The sequence below is a fragment of the Dendroctonus ponderosae genome, unplaced genomic scaffold, assembly GCF_020466585.1.
Source record: "Dendroctonus ponderosae isolate FM_Combo_2020 unplaced genomic scaffold, Dpon_F_20191213v2 Dpon_F_20191213_1, whole genome shotgun sequence".
In the NCBI taxonomy this organism is placed as follows: Eukaryota; Metazoa; Arthropoda; class Insecta; order Coleoptera; family Curculionidae; genus Dendroctonus; species Dendroctonus ponderosae.
In genome coordinates, this window is record NW_026017110.1 from 62,238,647 (window position 1) to 62,254,129 (window position 15,483).

Consider the following 15,483-nt stretch of genomic DNA (forward strand, 5'->3'; position numbering starts at 1 on the left):
CCCCCTCCTGGATCCGCTCTTGTTAATTGCGGCAATAATTTCAATGAAACTTGATTGGACAAAACTGAATTAATTTAAAATGAAAAAACTGCGCGCTGTTTACATATCGGTGAAAAACACTTGCTTAAATTTAAAGTCTTGACCTACGAAGGCTGCATACAGTGTGTAATATATCTTCAAGTATTTATTGCTGCCCTATCTACGGTAACCAATCTTTTATGGGCATTCATCGCAAATCTTCAGTTGACCTGATGTTGATCTATGTACTTGATTTTCCTCGATATCTTGAAAATTGCTTAGTGGCCTACTCATCGTCGATTGAATTGAAGCGGAAAAAAAGTGAATGCTGTATCTATATATATATATAAATAATCTTTATTTCCTACAGAAAAAGGCGCTGTATCTATTTTTCTAATATTATTGTGATCGCAATGGCAATTTCACTCGGATGGGCATTGATGATAAATCTTCATATACCCCAATGTTGATTTACATTTCAGGTAAAAATATTGCTGATGGTGGCTGTATCCTAATAAGTAATTGTAAATTCGTAATAAAAATAGTATTGCGTGATTTACGAGTCGTTGAAATTGTGGACGTATTGTTGGATTGCATATAAGACAGGTCTACATTGAATTAAATTTAAAGTAATTCAAACAATTCAATAATGTTACATGCATAAGCGCAAATAATAACAATTGTTGGGAAACTCACCTTAGAGAATCCTATATTGGGCGTTGGCGTCTGATGCAATCCAACATCGTGGCATTTGAATGCTGCAACAAAATAATACAAATACCATTAGGGATAGTCGAAAAACATTATTGCAAATTTACGCTTTTATCAATCTTTGATTTAACTGTTTATACTAGGGCAAGTTTATTGAATACTCAAGTATACAACCGACTATAATGGATTTAAAAGTTAAGCTTTTTGCGGAAATTAACTGGTTTGGATCAGAAAAATCGTGTGTGACCTAATTTAGTCTCGGTTGTTATGTGTGAATTTCGGCAGTTTTGTTGGAAAGTTACATAGCTATATTAATCTTTCCACCTTTCCATTAAATGATCGGCATTATTATGAAAAATGTCGCATATCGCACGATCTCTGAATTCGTCACGATAAAAATACTTCTATGTCAAATTAATTATACGAAAAGATATACGAGTATAATCGCTTGAAGGAATATTGGAGCGCAACAAATTTCTTAAACTTCTCTGACATTGCCGAATTTGAAAAACCGGTAACAGCTTTAACCGGTAATTATTTTGGTCTACAAGTTTAGACTTTTGGGTTGAATGTTTTTACAATGTGAACAATGATCGCCGTTATCCATCAAAGGACGATCTGATTATGCATCGGAATCTTCCGATGAATTTTCCCGAACAAATCGGTGGCTTAATCAAAAAACCATTCTTTTTCGGTGACTGACTTCGTTTTGATGATCTGTTTGATTGTGGTTTTCTCGGTAGCAGGTTGTTTTCCAGTTGGCTGACAATACATCTAACGCACGCGTGCCCTTTTTAATTTCTTGCATATCATTAAAAGTCGCTTGGGCTCAGAAGATTACATCGTTAGTGACACGTTCCACTAACCGTAGTGAAAATTTAGCAGTTCAGGCGTACTTTTAGTCACTTTAGTCGCATGAAAGTTTAGGGATTTGGCTTCTTCGGGTTATAAAGGCAGGATCTTATAAGGCGAAGTCACGTATTTTGGGTTGGCGCGATTCCGAAGTATTCAACGAAATTACCCATTGTTTATTGAAATTGAGTCTAGAATATTAAGTCAATCAAAGTCTATTTCAGAGCTCCAGTGACAAAATCCTCCATTGATTGGACTGTCAATTAACTCTCCTTCGACATGTATACGTGCCTCGGGACGCTTCTTATCTGATGCGTCCGTCACAATGAAATGTTTATGGAATACTGAAGGATGTGTCTTTTCATCGTCATTTGATTCAATAGCAATTCTTGTTTGCCATCTTACGCATACATTTTCTGCTTTCTACTTGTCACCTCTGCGTTACTTTTTTATTTGAAAATTCATTGCACCGCTTACATTCGAAAATTGCTCCAAATAGTGACTTTAACGTAAATTACCTTATAGACGTATCTCTAATTAACATACCTTGCTGAAAATAATTAGCTTTCCTAACGTAAACGCAGACTAGAGCCATTAGTTGAAGCTGAGAAAGTCGCTGTCTTGTAGAAGGTGGTAAAGGTAACAATTCTCGCAGATTAGCTATTTCCGCATTAATCAGGTCCCGTCTGAGTTTGCTGGCTCCTTTAGTCGATTTGTTGGCATCGAACCTAAAAAATATACTTTTTAATACCGAGAAAGCGATTGCAAAAAAACCATTCAGTCGAGTGCTCGACCAAGCCACAGATAATAGAGAATAATTAAAAGAGCAAGTAAAGAAGACGTAAACATTTTGACTGCAAAGAAAATAAAAAGAGCACGATACGTTGTGGTTGCGGCACTTTTAGTTCGTTAATTTATAATCTACGGTAAATTTATAGGTCACTTAGAGCTTGCCAACCTTAAAATACGTTGTAACTCGTGAAAAACGTGTTCGGGACCATTTTTCATGGTACGGCCGTCGCGTACCGTACCGTACCGTATCGCACATGTAACCAAAGGGTTCTTTCCTTTACTCTTCTTTACAAGGTGATGCCACTTATTAATCTGAACATAACTTTTTACATCAATTCGTTTCTGCTACTGTCTCACTTTCTTATACTTCAAGTACCTAATCGAATAAATTTTCATTAAGTCTCAATAGTTGCCAAATATCATTCCCAACAGCCAAATACTCAAATACACTTAGCTATAATCTCATCAACGTTACATCCTGTATCCACTTTAAGGAAGGATAGAGGTAAGAAAGTACACCTGGTAATTAAGTGTGGGATTTATTAAAGGTTCGGTATGTAACCCGGTGATAGTGACAAGGATATACACCAGCCTACTGTTACCAATGGATACATTAGTCCTTTGTCACGAAGTCTTATTGTAATCACTTTAACTTGTCCAATTAAAATACTACCTCAGAGTTTCGTGTTTTTTGGACCTCTATTCCTAAAGATGAAACAGTAAAAGCCCCAAATCAATCAAGTATGAGTTGATGGAACACACTTAAACAAAAAATTGAAGAAAAATTATATTTCTCACCTTTTCTTCAAACTGCTGATGAGACTGATGAAATCACACACTTTGAGGAATTGACTTCAATTTGTGACTACATAGTACTAACTAAAGTGAGAAGCCCTTTTTTCTTCGAATTAAGTTCTGTATAATTTGAAGCAGAAAATTTGAGGTGAAGAGGATGAACCTCGACATATTGTTCGCACTCGAACCAAGTATAATTAAATAAAGCATTAAATTAAAGTTTCATTATTAATTTTTCGGAACCAAAGCCATTTCCACTCTGGAACGTTAAGCTAATAAAATACGGACCATCTCAGATTTTTTTTACTTGGATCTCGGCATGAGCGATTATTTCAAAAGGACGATGGTCCACGGAAATTAGTTACGGCATCAGGTTGTTATTGATTTCTTCAAAGAGGGATAATTTTGTTTAGTTGGCATGATTTTGAAGCATTTTTCTGGTATGCATTTGATAATTGTATGAATCAAGCGCTGGCGGGGTGAGGAAAGTGGATGATGGTTAAATGCGAACTCGCTAGCTTCATTTAAAGGTGTTTATTACCTCTTCTGAATTTTACTTAGTAAGTACTTTGTTACACTCGGCTATAAAGTACTTGAGATGAAATAAATTGAATTCCATTTTTATTTCTCGGTTGAAAGCAGGTATTTCCATAGGACCAGCAGGTATCTTCGCAATTATTGTCAGAACTTACGTGTTAATTAACTTTATGACTTCGAAGCTTAAAGAGAGCTGTTGTACGTTTAGAACCGTGCCAAAATCGATTTTACGGCCTGTAAGCATTCTCGCCTCATAACTTTTATTTATGTGTTTATATTTTGCTTTTAACTATTATAATTCTCTACAGCGGGAATGATCGATTGCAGATATCTTGAAACGTATGTAAATGGGATTTTTGGAAGTCTGACATTCACGACTCAAAATGTAGATAGATTCAAGGCAATTTCCACTAAAACCCATCAAACAAAAAACAAGTCTGGGGATCAACATTCATCTGTAACGTATTTTGTAGTCCCCATCTCCATCACTAAGCGGTACTTAGTGGGCTTGTCTAGAAGAGGCGGTACCACACGTCTGTTCCCCACCTTATTACTTAAGATTAATTGTAATTATATTGTTTCATCATAAATTTCTGTTATTTCTAACCACTAATACCCATTATTTTATTTGAATTAACAGCGCTGAGTCTCAGATAATAAGTGAATACGAATCTCAAGGAGATTAAAAAAGGTTTAAAAGCCTACATATTTGTTTAAAACTTAATTAATGTTCGTCAATTTAGGCAAATTCGTTCAAATTCGTGATGAAAATAGAAGGAACAGATTCACATATTAATTCTCAAAAAACCTTCTTTGGGAGTTAAATCATGTTTGAATCAATTTGAATGAAATTAATTGTTCAAGTACATTTTGGCTGAATCACGTACATTAGGCATAGTACTAAGCATGAAGAGTTGAAGCAAATCCATCTGATATAAAAATGATATAATCGATTTTTGCGGATGGAATGCTCCGCAATTCAAATCATGGTATTTTCGATTATATGTACATAGGAACTGGCATTTGAGATTAAATTTACTTCGGCCAAGGTATTTTTGCCTTCGCCTAATAAATTTAGCATCGACTAACGGTATTACCATTTACCAAGCTATATCTTTCTTCTACATATATGGCTTTTTAAAATCGAACCTTGCCTTAGCTAAACACTTTTGTGCAGCATATTCAGTGCTTAATTGAACTTTCCCACATTCGAGCAGAATTTGAAAATAGCGAATATTTTCTACAGAGTGCATTCCGCAGCTAATCATTGCAAATACGAATTTATGTTAAAATAATGTTCAGCTACTGCCATTTGATACGTTTAGTAGCAGTTTCGAAAAGCCCAGACTTTCTTATTTTCAAATTTCCAGGCACACATTTGAATTATATGTAATTATTTAGCTACATATTGGCATGATTTTTTTCTCTGGCCACTGTTATTATATTCTAGCTTTTTAATGCTCTATTCTACATGCATGGATGCAATGATAATGTTTATGGCGCATTGATAAGCGCCTATTAAATTTTGTTAACAACTCATTCTTCTACTATCTAGCTCGTATTTATTGCTTTTTGTTGAAATGATAGTATTATTACAAAGCAATGCGATTGGCTTCTAATGTTGTTCTACCGGTAGACTTCTAAGAAACAGCAAGATGCTTTATTAACGGGAAAACCATGATTTATTCCTCATGATAAAATTATTTGTTACTTCGGTACGTGTGTAATCTTCTGTAATAATAATACTGGGTATTGCTAGAGATAAATTATTTGCTATCCTGATAGTTCAGTGAGTGAATTGTAAACGCTGAGTCTAATTCCTAATAAGATCTCTTACTGCCAAGGAAGTAAGAAGCAAACAGGCGAAAATTTAACTTAAATTCTAGTGAATTCAGAGCAACTTTAGTGATGTATTTCCAGGTAGCGCAGTTGTAAATGTCTTGTGTTATCGCAGAGAAGGCAAACTAGTGTTATTTAAAGTATATTTGCACCTAGTCCTTCATGGCATGAACCTAGGACTACAATAATCCTAAGTTTAAATCAATTGGGCGTTATTTAGGCAGCTAGTAAAAAATATATACACCTAAGTAATGAACATGAGGAAAGTAAATTACCGTGTAAACATTCTGGCTGCTTTTGATAATTTGAAACACAATTGGACTTAGATCACAGATCACAAAGGAGCAAACTTTTGCTCCATATACAACATAACTGATAAGTCACTTTACAAGTTGAAAATTGAGGTATTATAAAGCATGTTGAGGATTTGAGCGCAATTTAGAAATTCAAATCATTGGAACGTGTCTTCTCGCGCGGTTTTGCGCGGGAGGATGCACGTGAGATTTGTTATTGCGCACGTTCGAGTTTGGGTACCGATAGTTCAAGAGGTTCTCGTCAACTGATTGCCCTTCCTTATGTTTTAAGAATAAGTGCTGCGCTCGACCCCTTCTTCCTAACTTTAAGTCACATAGTTATGTTTATAACTATCAACTTCCAAAATACTGCCTTAAATATCCGCAAAAACTAGACCAACGGTACTCGCGCTTGGGCAGCTCACTTCCAGTTGCGTGCATCATGATGAAAGGAGAAAAAACAATGAAATTTTAAATGAAATGTTTATTTATCTTTGCGGCAACTTACATTACTTATTACTTACATTTGTATGAAGCAAAAAATTGAAATACGGAACAGCCTAATTTATAATGGAATATTTGAGTAAGCAAAATTTGTGGAAGTCACTGCAAAGGCGAATTAATTATAGATTAGGCTGAACGCTTTTGATTTTATTTTCGACAATCAACCATACGTTAAACAAAAGACTGTAACAAACCACGTATCATAGATATTTCTGTTAAACTACACTGAACTAAAACTAACACAACGAATATTAAACGAAATTCAGCTAAATTATGTTAAAAATTACAATAAATAAGAACATTTAAATAGATCTACAGTAATGGGGGTCAAATAATTACTGTACCTCATATATCACAAATTGTTAGTTGGGATAACCCTACTGCTACTAATGGGATGCTTACTAAATGATTTTTATCATATTCGTAATAAATGGTGTTCAAGTGTATTTGTAACAATTCTTATTCTATAGACAATATACAATACAATCTGCCCATTTTGAGAGAGGGCCCTAATCATCACACATTCACTCAATTGTCCCCATATTTTAAGTTATTTATTATGAATTGCGGAACGGTCATTTAAAGATAAGTATAAATTTAAAACGAATTTATTCTGTAGAGTTTCCAATATGAAATAACTCTTAAATGATGTTCTCATCATGGTACAAATTAACAACAATTTTACATGTATGAGGTGACATTGATATGCAATAATAGAAGTGTTTCAGTTCAAATATGTATGTGTGCAAATTTCTCAGCACTAGCAAAATCGTCTTCTAATGTTAGTTTATTAACAACTTTATTTACGGATTTACAAGTTTACTGTCCCTTCCTCTCTCACAATATACAAACCAGCAGACCAGACTGATCAGCTATATATAAAAATACTTGACAATGCGCACAATCACAAGAAACGTGTACCCCAAAACTATATAAGATGACCCCCGTTTTCAATACTTCAAGGCATTAAACGAGTGAATCCATATTTAAGTCCAAGTTAACAGTCAGTTCAAATTGAAAAACGATTCTTTGTAAAAGTGTTAAGGCTCGCGGAACCTTTATTAACATCAGTCACCATATTTGTTGTGTGTGAAGATTAAACGCCTTCACCGAACGCTAAATTAAATCACAAGCAATGAACCAGAAAAAGCATTTAAACTTTAACAGAACAAATAAGCAACCTGATGCATACATTTTAAAATATCGATATTTGACATATTTACAGTTCTATAAATTATCAGTTACTTGCAGTCATGAAAATTACTATTTAAAAATACATCTTTTCAATTAAATGTTCTAGCAAACTAAGGATATGGTAACGTTGATACCTAAATTGCCGTTGTCAGCAAAATGCTGAGCAATAGAGTTATCAAACACCAAGCAGTCAGATCCCATTATAGCAGAAGCTACTCCTTCATGACTTGAACGAGGCATAGCTTCCCATATTAGGCGCCTTCGATTCCCATTTAATTCCAATCTGGAGGAGTATGACAATGTAGCATAGTAAATAATGTTAAGATACTGATTCTTACCTATAGGCAAAGCGTTCAGCTTGTTTTCTAGATCCAATAAGTTGAACAATGGCAAAAAACTGAGTGTGTCCATCACTCTTCTCCTGCTTCTCTAGGACTAGCATAAAGTGGTGCCCGAAACAGCTTTGCATCATAACCCAATCAACTGCTCCTGCTAGATTGATTTCAGTAGCCAGAAAAACAATATCTTCTCCGTTTAGAGTGGTAATATTTTTATGTGAATGTTGTAAGTGCACCATAACCTTGTCCAGCTGTCCTTGCCAGGAACAAGATGCCCCTGGACAAGGGCAACTGTATGGGCGGAATTCACAGACTTCTTCATGTTCGGCTTTTTCATTCAGTCCCAAAGACATGCGACATCCAGTTGCCTTGTGCTTGCAGGGGAACATTAAGTTATTAGCTACTTTTTCCATCGCTAGATTTCGAATATTTCCAAGAGTACCCCTGCAGGTCGGACAGCAAGACAACTTAGGGCGGCAACTGGCGCATACTAAGTGGCCCACTTGACACTGCATAATCGGAGGTAATACAATTTCAAAACATACTGGACATTCAAATAATGCAGCCAGTTCATCAGTTAGAGTACCGGGTGCTGATCCCAACGCCGACAACTGTGTGGATGAACCTCCCGATGTAGTTTCTTGAGTGCTGATCACACGTCGTTTTTGTGCTGCCATTGCTAAGAGGTCTTCACTAGTTCTACTGAAAAATGGAAAAGGATTTAGGAGTTGGACGTGAAACATAGGCGGTCACTGGAAAAATATTAACATTCCAAACTCATTGTTTCTCTGGAACCTGGATAGGAATATTCTCTTGGACATTTTCTTATTTGGACTTATTTCTGGGCAGTTTATTGGGGAACGGAAAGGGACAAGTGATTCTAGGGTGCACAACTTTAGAACACTTTTTGAAGTTGAAAATTTTGAAGGGTTAAACTGTTTCATGCCTACTATGATTGATACAAACGCTCTACATAGCATGTTCCACAGTGTGCAGGCAAATTTATCCTGACTTGTTTACTTACCTAATTTCTTTTATTGATAGATGGTTGCACTATTCCAAAGATATGTTTCTAAATATATAATGTAATTGAGTGTTTTTGCAACGAATAATGGCTCTGTACGCGCGATCTGTTCGACATACTTGAACGTATACTTGTAAAAATGTCATAAAAATATATTTAAGACACAAAAAAATAATTCTCTTCAAGCTGAACCATATAAAAACACTACGTCAATTGTCATACCCACAAACCCATGATTTAATAATTTTTCTCTGCGCCTGCCTAGAGCCCCATGGCAAAAGGATATAATCTGGTACAGTTCGTTCATCATTTTAGTCAATGAATTTTTAAATTGACTAACTTTTTGGCAGAAAATATAATTACTTAATGAATCATCCATACTATCCATTATTGAAAAATTATTTCGAGTTTCTAAAAGAATCTAACCTGCATTTGAAGAGACTGATACTGAACGCACCCCTTATTTTCAGTGCGAACTTGCCGTGATTGTCAGACGTTCCTTTTTGTAATAAAAGCTGACAAATCGTAAGTCAAGCTTGTGAAGTTTTGAACTCAGTTATCCCTGATATTACATGATGTAAAGCTCCTCGATAATTATTCCAACTGTGGTAGTAATCTCTATTAGCACTCACGTTTAATCCCCAAGCACCGAAATAATTTTTAAAGCAAGTTGAAAAATAAAAGATTCGTATGGAATACCCTACCTGGCAACAGTGTGCCCAATTGTTGTCATTTCTGTGAGCTGAATAACCTCTCAATTCAAGTAAAACCGACAGAACATACCCCAATATTTTGTGGTAAAACCACACTTTTTTTCTTGTGTGCATATTCCCAAATTTTAATCGAAAATTACCTTCGCTTGTGTTCTATAACGTTAGGCCTCGGTCGTGTTTTGAATAAACCATATGCAGATGCAGGTGTCAGACATGGAGCGACGACTGCAGTCCATAAAACTTCCAAGGGACTTAACTTTAGGGGGCACAAAGCCCAAGAAAGTATTTCTCCCCAATATTCATGCCACCAGAAACAAGGAAAAGAAAGAGTATGTACATTTGGATGTCCCAAGTGTGGCAATCTAACCTCAAACTATTTTGGTTTTCAGATATTTGATTAACAAAACGGAAGGTCAGAAGAAAACAAACAACAGGGCAGACTTTCGAAATAACAAGAAAGGGATTGACCGGTCCGACAAATTTATCCAATCCAGCGGAATTTTCTCAGATGGAATGGGAAGTGATGCCCTGAAGAAAGTTAAATATGAAAGAGCCTACGTTCCAAGGGACGACACAGCAACCAGAGTCCCTGTTAGTCTTCCCAATATCCAAACGAGCTGGCAGGTAAGTGTTTGAACAAAATTAACTTACGACTCCATAAAACCCCAAATTACTCGCTGATTGATATCAAACTTCGTGACCAAATCTTGTGTGAGTTATTGTTTTAATTAATCAAGTGCAAGAACCCACACTATAAGCCAGACACATTAATTAGAAAATTGTTAATACATTCTATCCCCCATGTTGATTACTTATTCATGTAAAGTAATTAAAACCGCACTTTAGATAGATAATAAAAGTGAGGCTAATATCTATAAGGAACTAACGGACCATAATTCAGCAAGTACGGATGAAGAGGAAAAGGTTGCATTTAGGTCAAGAACTTGGAATGAAAGTGACCTCAAGGAAAAGAAAGGTAAAATGCCTATATTAGACTATCATGACTCTGCTCTAACATCGCATATCTTGAATTAAAAGGTTTATTCGGGCTTCTATTGCATTATGCCGCAATGATCAGGGTTGGTCGAAATTTTATTTTGTTATGATTTATTTTATTTATTTATAGCCTGTAACTTCAACCCACAAATGCTCAATACCGGTTAACATCGGAAGAAGAGAATCAGGCTTTCGAGCAATTAAGGGCAGCAAATCGAACATGCAGCGAATAATTTGTAGATAAAATGCTTCTGTTGGAGATTTCAACACGTATTTTCTTCAAAAATCGTATGTTAAATGGAATATCGCACACAATTCGTTCGTTCTGAAGTCAACTAATAATTTAAAATTTAAAAAACCATTTATCCTATATCAAATCCCACCATCCACATTTCAATTAAGAATTAACGAACATTTAACACACACACACACAAGGAACATAAAGTGGGTGGATGCTTTTCTTCAGACGTTGTGATAAAATTTAACAAACCATCTATGTTAAGCATTGGAAGTCCGAATCGCACCTTATTTTACTGTATACGTCTGCTCTTTATCCACGTATTTTTTTAATTTATTTTAGTTCTGAAAAGCAGTAAGAATAATATTAAAAGTGAGTCAGTGCCATCAGATTTAAACAACTGTAAGTAACTGATAATTTACTAGAACCTGGGCAGCATTTATCTTATTTTTGTTGTAGTGAAAACAGAATTAAATAAAATACCGCAGGAATTTATCGAAATTGACAATGTTGACAACTTGAAACCGGGCTTATCATTGTGGAAAGTAAGTAGGATTGTTTTAAATGTTCTGCATGATAAAAATGCGGTTGAATAATTCTTGAAAATATTTATATTCTACATTATTTTCAAAATAATTCCAGTTGCCAGATTCGTTTTGCGGGAAAGGCTTCAGCGATGACCCTAATGTTAAAACCTTGGTTGACTATAAATTACCTGATTTGCTAGAGGGTCAAATAGGAAAAGTGAGAATTTATAAGTCCGGAAAAATAAATGTTCAAATAGGAAGTATTAAATATCAACTTGAAGCCTCTCAACTCGATTCATGTGCAGAGGTTTGTATTATTGTTAAATCTCTATGCATTTCTGAAATGCGGTTTTGTTTCAGAAAATTCTTGCCCTAGATAGAAAAAAAGGGAATGTAAACTGTATGGTATTAGGTCACGTTCATAATAGGTACATGCTCAATCCAGATTGGACATCCTTGCTTAAAGATTTATGATCCAGGGAACATTTTTATTTAATGAAATTTTACGTTGTGAAGAATTTGCCTTAATGGCAAAGATACTAACAATGGAAGTGTTTCCAAATTTACGCTACACCTTATCAGGGATTTTTTGTTTATCTGTTTAATTTACTCAATAATGTATTTAAATAAATTAGTGAGTTTATGGAATATTGTTCTCAAATTATAACTAAAATATATATAACGGTTTTGTTTCAAAGCACTGCAGTGTATACTGCAGCACTTTGAATAATGGGAGCTTTATAGGCCCTATTATTTATTTTTTTCAATATCCAGCTTTCTGGCAGCAAATGTATGACTCACGATGTATTATTAATCAAATTATATTTAGTATTTACTTTTGGCTACGAAATAAATAAAGTTTACTTATTACCTAGTGACTATTTTAATACACCTTTAAAAAATTCTCCTCATTCCACTTTATATCCTTTGCTGGTTTTCATTAACTTAATAACAGATCACGCACTCGACTGAAGATATTTTGTTCTTTCCTAGCCCAAGTTTCCATTTAATTTTCGTTTTGATCTATAAACAATAAATGAAAGTCTAGAAAGTAAACAAAGACTTTAATTAACGAAATAAATAAACATATTTAACAAATAAACACTAAAAAGTTTTATGGAAAAGTTGTGTTTTAACGTAAAGCGCCGAATTGAGCAACCTTCAGCAAAGAACTTTGCTTAGTTGAGGCTGCAAATAGATAGAGCTGATGTTCAATCTCGACTGGTATCAAGTTTCTAAGGCCTCTAATTAACCCTCTTGATTCAAGTTTCCAACCGTCGATGTATTGGAATGAGTATATTCGGTAATTGTCCTCGGTTATAATGCAAAGATATGCATCACTTGTACCAAAATCTAAATGCAGAATTATGAAATATTTTTTATAGGTACTACGTGTATAAATATTTGGTTATTTTGTTGTTTACCTCCAATATAAAACACGGATATGCCAAGTACAGGTTCCGCAACTTGAAGCGCTTGGTAGAAGTAATAGTTATTAAAATTCGGATGGTATCTCAGAACTTGCAAGGACGCATCTTCATTGGCTAAGATTATTAAACTGTCCGTACGCAGCACTACGCCCACTGCCTTGGTGCAGCCGAAAGAAAGGCTTCTCAAAAGTTCAAACTGGAAACAGACGCATTTCATATAGCATTTTGTATCGATATACAGGGTGATTTACGTAGACCGTGCATCAGAAGTTTTCCGACTTACAGTTGTAACGAGTATTGCCGAAACCATGTAACAGACATTTGACCCTCTAGTTATACAGGGTGTACGAAGACTATTACCTAACGTTCTTATTTTAAATGCAAACCGTTAATTTATTTAGCAGGGTTGGATTGGCCTTCGTATTGCGAGTTTGCGCCACCCTAATTTATCTTATCTTCTTATAGTTTTTGATATTTGCCAATTGTTTAAGAAAAAACTGCCAATCTGTAATGGTATTTTTTTCTTAAACAAATATCAAAAACTACAAGAGATAAGTTAACAAAACTAGGGTGGCACAAACCCGCGATTGAACAGCCCATAAACCATGCTAAAAAATTTAGGGGTTTACATTTAAAATAAGAAAGTTATATTATACTTTTCGTACACCCTGTACAGTTGGCGGGCTAAATGTATTTTACATGGCTTCGGCACGACTGATGACCGGAAACAAAATTTTAAGTGTCTAAAACCATTCTTTCCGTGTTTATATTTATCGGGTTTTTATTTGCGGCTACATAGACTTTCTCGATAAAAAAAAGTTAATCATTCACACGAGTTTTTTCACAAACTGTTGGTTGGGTATTCCGCCTCAGACAGAATTTCCTCACGTCTTTTATTACAAATTGATTATTAAATTGACAAAAAAAGACGTGAGGAAATTCTGTCTTTTTTCACAGACAAAAAATTTTGACGCGAAATACCCGACAGTTTGTGAAAAAATGGATCCACCTCATCAATAAAGAACTTATTCACACGAGTAAAACGATCAAGCAAACGATTACATCGTCATGTTTGGACTGTACAATTCGGTTTTTTTTAAAACGTAGCAAATGTCAGTATCGGATATCGAAATATAGTAAAGTCCGCTTATAATAAACCCGGTTATAGTGACATTTCGGTTAAAACGAACTTTTTCCTTTAATTGAATCGTCGTCCATAAAGACCAACGTATTTTTTACTGGTTATAACGAACCCGTTTATAGCGAACTTCCGAATATAACGATCACTTTAGGATAGTTGTATATTCACTTTCCGTTTATAACGAACTTCGTGCGGAGTTGTTTATATTAGTGAGAGCAAGAGACAGGCAGTGACTTGTTGTTTTTTGCCGCGTTTTGTATGTAATTCGTTTTAGAATGGAAAAACAAAAACGCAAAGCTTTTTCACGAAATAAAAAGCACGAGATTATTAACAAAATAAAAAGTGGAGTAAAGCAGAGTGACATTTGTAAGGAATTAGCACTTGGAAAGTCTACTGTTGCAACAATATGGAAAAACAGAGAAAACATTTTATCAGCATATGACAAAACAAATGTTAGATGTAGGAAGTTAAAATTATCTGCACATGAAAAGGTTGACAAGGGACTTAGTAAGTGGTTTACTCAAAAAAGACAAGAAAAGGTTCCCATAAGTGGCAGTGTTTTGTAAGAAAATGCCACTGGGAGTCCTTTTGTGATCTTGATCTTGATCTTGTGAAACTACATAAATAACATCTATTTTTGCAGCAGAAATGTACAAACAAAAATTACAGACTTTATGAAGTAGATTTCAAATTGAATTTTGTTTATATTTTTGTGTTTTGTGTCATACCTACTAACTTCTAGTAAACTCTCTATGTAAAAAATAACGAAATAAAATACACCACGTGTTTTTGTATTATTATTCGCTTATAGCGAACTCCGGATATAACAAACCAGTTTTAGTTCATTTTTCAAGTTCGTTATCTCCGGACTCAACTGTATTGGCATTTTGCTGCTGAAAAGTAACTGTGTTTATCGGTTTATTTAAAGTGAACTTTTGGTGCAAGTGAATCAGAGCCGATACGGAGATGGTTCGGGATGGGGCCCCAGCGTGCAGAAACCTGGTAAGATAGATCTCTAACATACAGGGTATCCGAAAAAAATACGGGTATTTTTCAAAACACTTAAACTTTCAAAAGCTTGAACTGGCGGAGGTTGTTTGAGAGCGAACAAATATTTCACGACTTGTTTACATGACAATTTCAATTTAGCTCAGAATTATTTCCTGTACAGTAAACAAGTAAGTTTGGTTTTACATTTTCCCTGGAAGATCGCTTTTATATATACAGGGTTGCTCATTAGTGCGTCAAAGTGCGATATCTCAGTAAATATGAAGTTTACAAGAAAATTCGTCCAACGAAAGTTTTTCACGTTTAAAGGGTCCACATTCTAAAATTACTTTCCAATATACAGGGTGCATCATAAACGTGTGGTAGTTACCAACTCTGGTTTTTTAAATGAAACCCCCCCTTTTTTTTGTTATTTTCAGATTGGCCGTTCAATTTTAGTTTATGTTTGTTTCAACCGTTTTACCTGAAAAATTTACGATTTCCGAGTTATTCGTAAAAATGTGAAAGTTTTGACAGCTACTGGGTTCCACAGA

At 34.9% G+C, this 15,483-nt stretch overlaps 4 protein-coding genes across 6 annotated transcripts in view; 1 reads left to right on the top strand and 3 right to left on the bottom strand.

Moving 5' to 3' along the window:
• LOC109541047 (neuronal PAS domain-containing protein 4) overlaps positions 1-6,066 on the bottom strand; it is a gene marked incomplete in the record, with an annotated part of 19,178 nt that extends 13,112 nt beyond the window's left edge. Inside the window, 3 exon segments of the mRNA XM_048661421.1 lie at positions 715-776; positions 2,128-2,309; positions 5,820-6,066. Of these exon segments, the coding sequence (XP_048517378.1) occupies positions 715-776; positions 2,128-2,309; positions 5,820-5,830 (255 nt within the window).
• Positions 6,067-6,306: 240 nt separating this feature from the next.
• LOC109541115 (E3 ubiquitin-protein ligase sina) lies at positions 6,307-9,243 on the bottom strand. 2 transcript variants are annotated; one of them, XM_019909854.2, is made up of 3 exons: positions 8,898-9,243; positions 7,874-8,572; positions 6,307-7,818 (listed from the first exon to the last, which is right to left on the bottom strand). In XM_019909854.2, the coding sequence occupies exons 2-3, from the start codon at positions 8,548-8,550 to the stop codon at positions 7,638-7,640; spliced, it is 858 nt and encodes a 285-aa protein (XP_019765413.1). In that variant the 5' UTR covers positions 8,551-8,572; positions 8,898-9,243; the 3' UTR covers positions 6,307-7,637. The 2 variants fall into 2 exon arrangements, with proteins under 2 accessions (XP_019765413.1, XP_019765411.1); XM_019909852.2 differs by having other exon boundaries at positions 7,874-8,575; positions 8,898-9,220.
• A 346-nt stretch (positions 9,244-9,589) lies between these two features.
• Positions 9,590-12,245, top strand: LOC109541114. The gene is made up of 7 exons (XM_019909851.2): positions 9,590-9,939; positions 10,000-10,234; positions 10,457-10,586; positions 11,187-11,246; positions 11,304-11,389; positions 11,487-11,678; positions 11,732-12,245. Exons 1-7 carry the CDS (start codon positions 9,803-9,805, stop codon positions 11,843-11,845), a joined length of 954 nt encoding a protein of 317 aa, XP_019765410.1. The 5' UTR covers positions 9,590-9,802; the 3' UTR covers positions 11,846-12,245.
• A 177-nt stretch (positions 12,246-12,422) lies between these two features.
• Positions 12,423-15,483, bottom strand: part of LOC109540857 — an 11,757-nt gene continuing 8,696 nt past the window's right edge. For both annotated transcript variants that reach the window (XM_048661420.1, XM_019909347.2), the window contains exons 29-30: positions 12,796-12,997; positions 12,423-12,724 (exon numbers count right to left, since the gene is read on the bottom strand). In XM_048661420.1, coding sequence (XP_048517377.1) covers positions 12,504-12,724; positions 12,796-12,997 — 423 coding nt within the window. In that variant the 3' untranslated portion in view covers positions 12,423-12,503. The remainder of the gene's footprint in view (positions 12,725-12,795; positions 12,998-15,483) is intronic.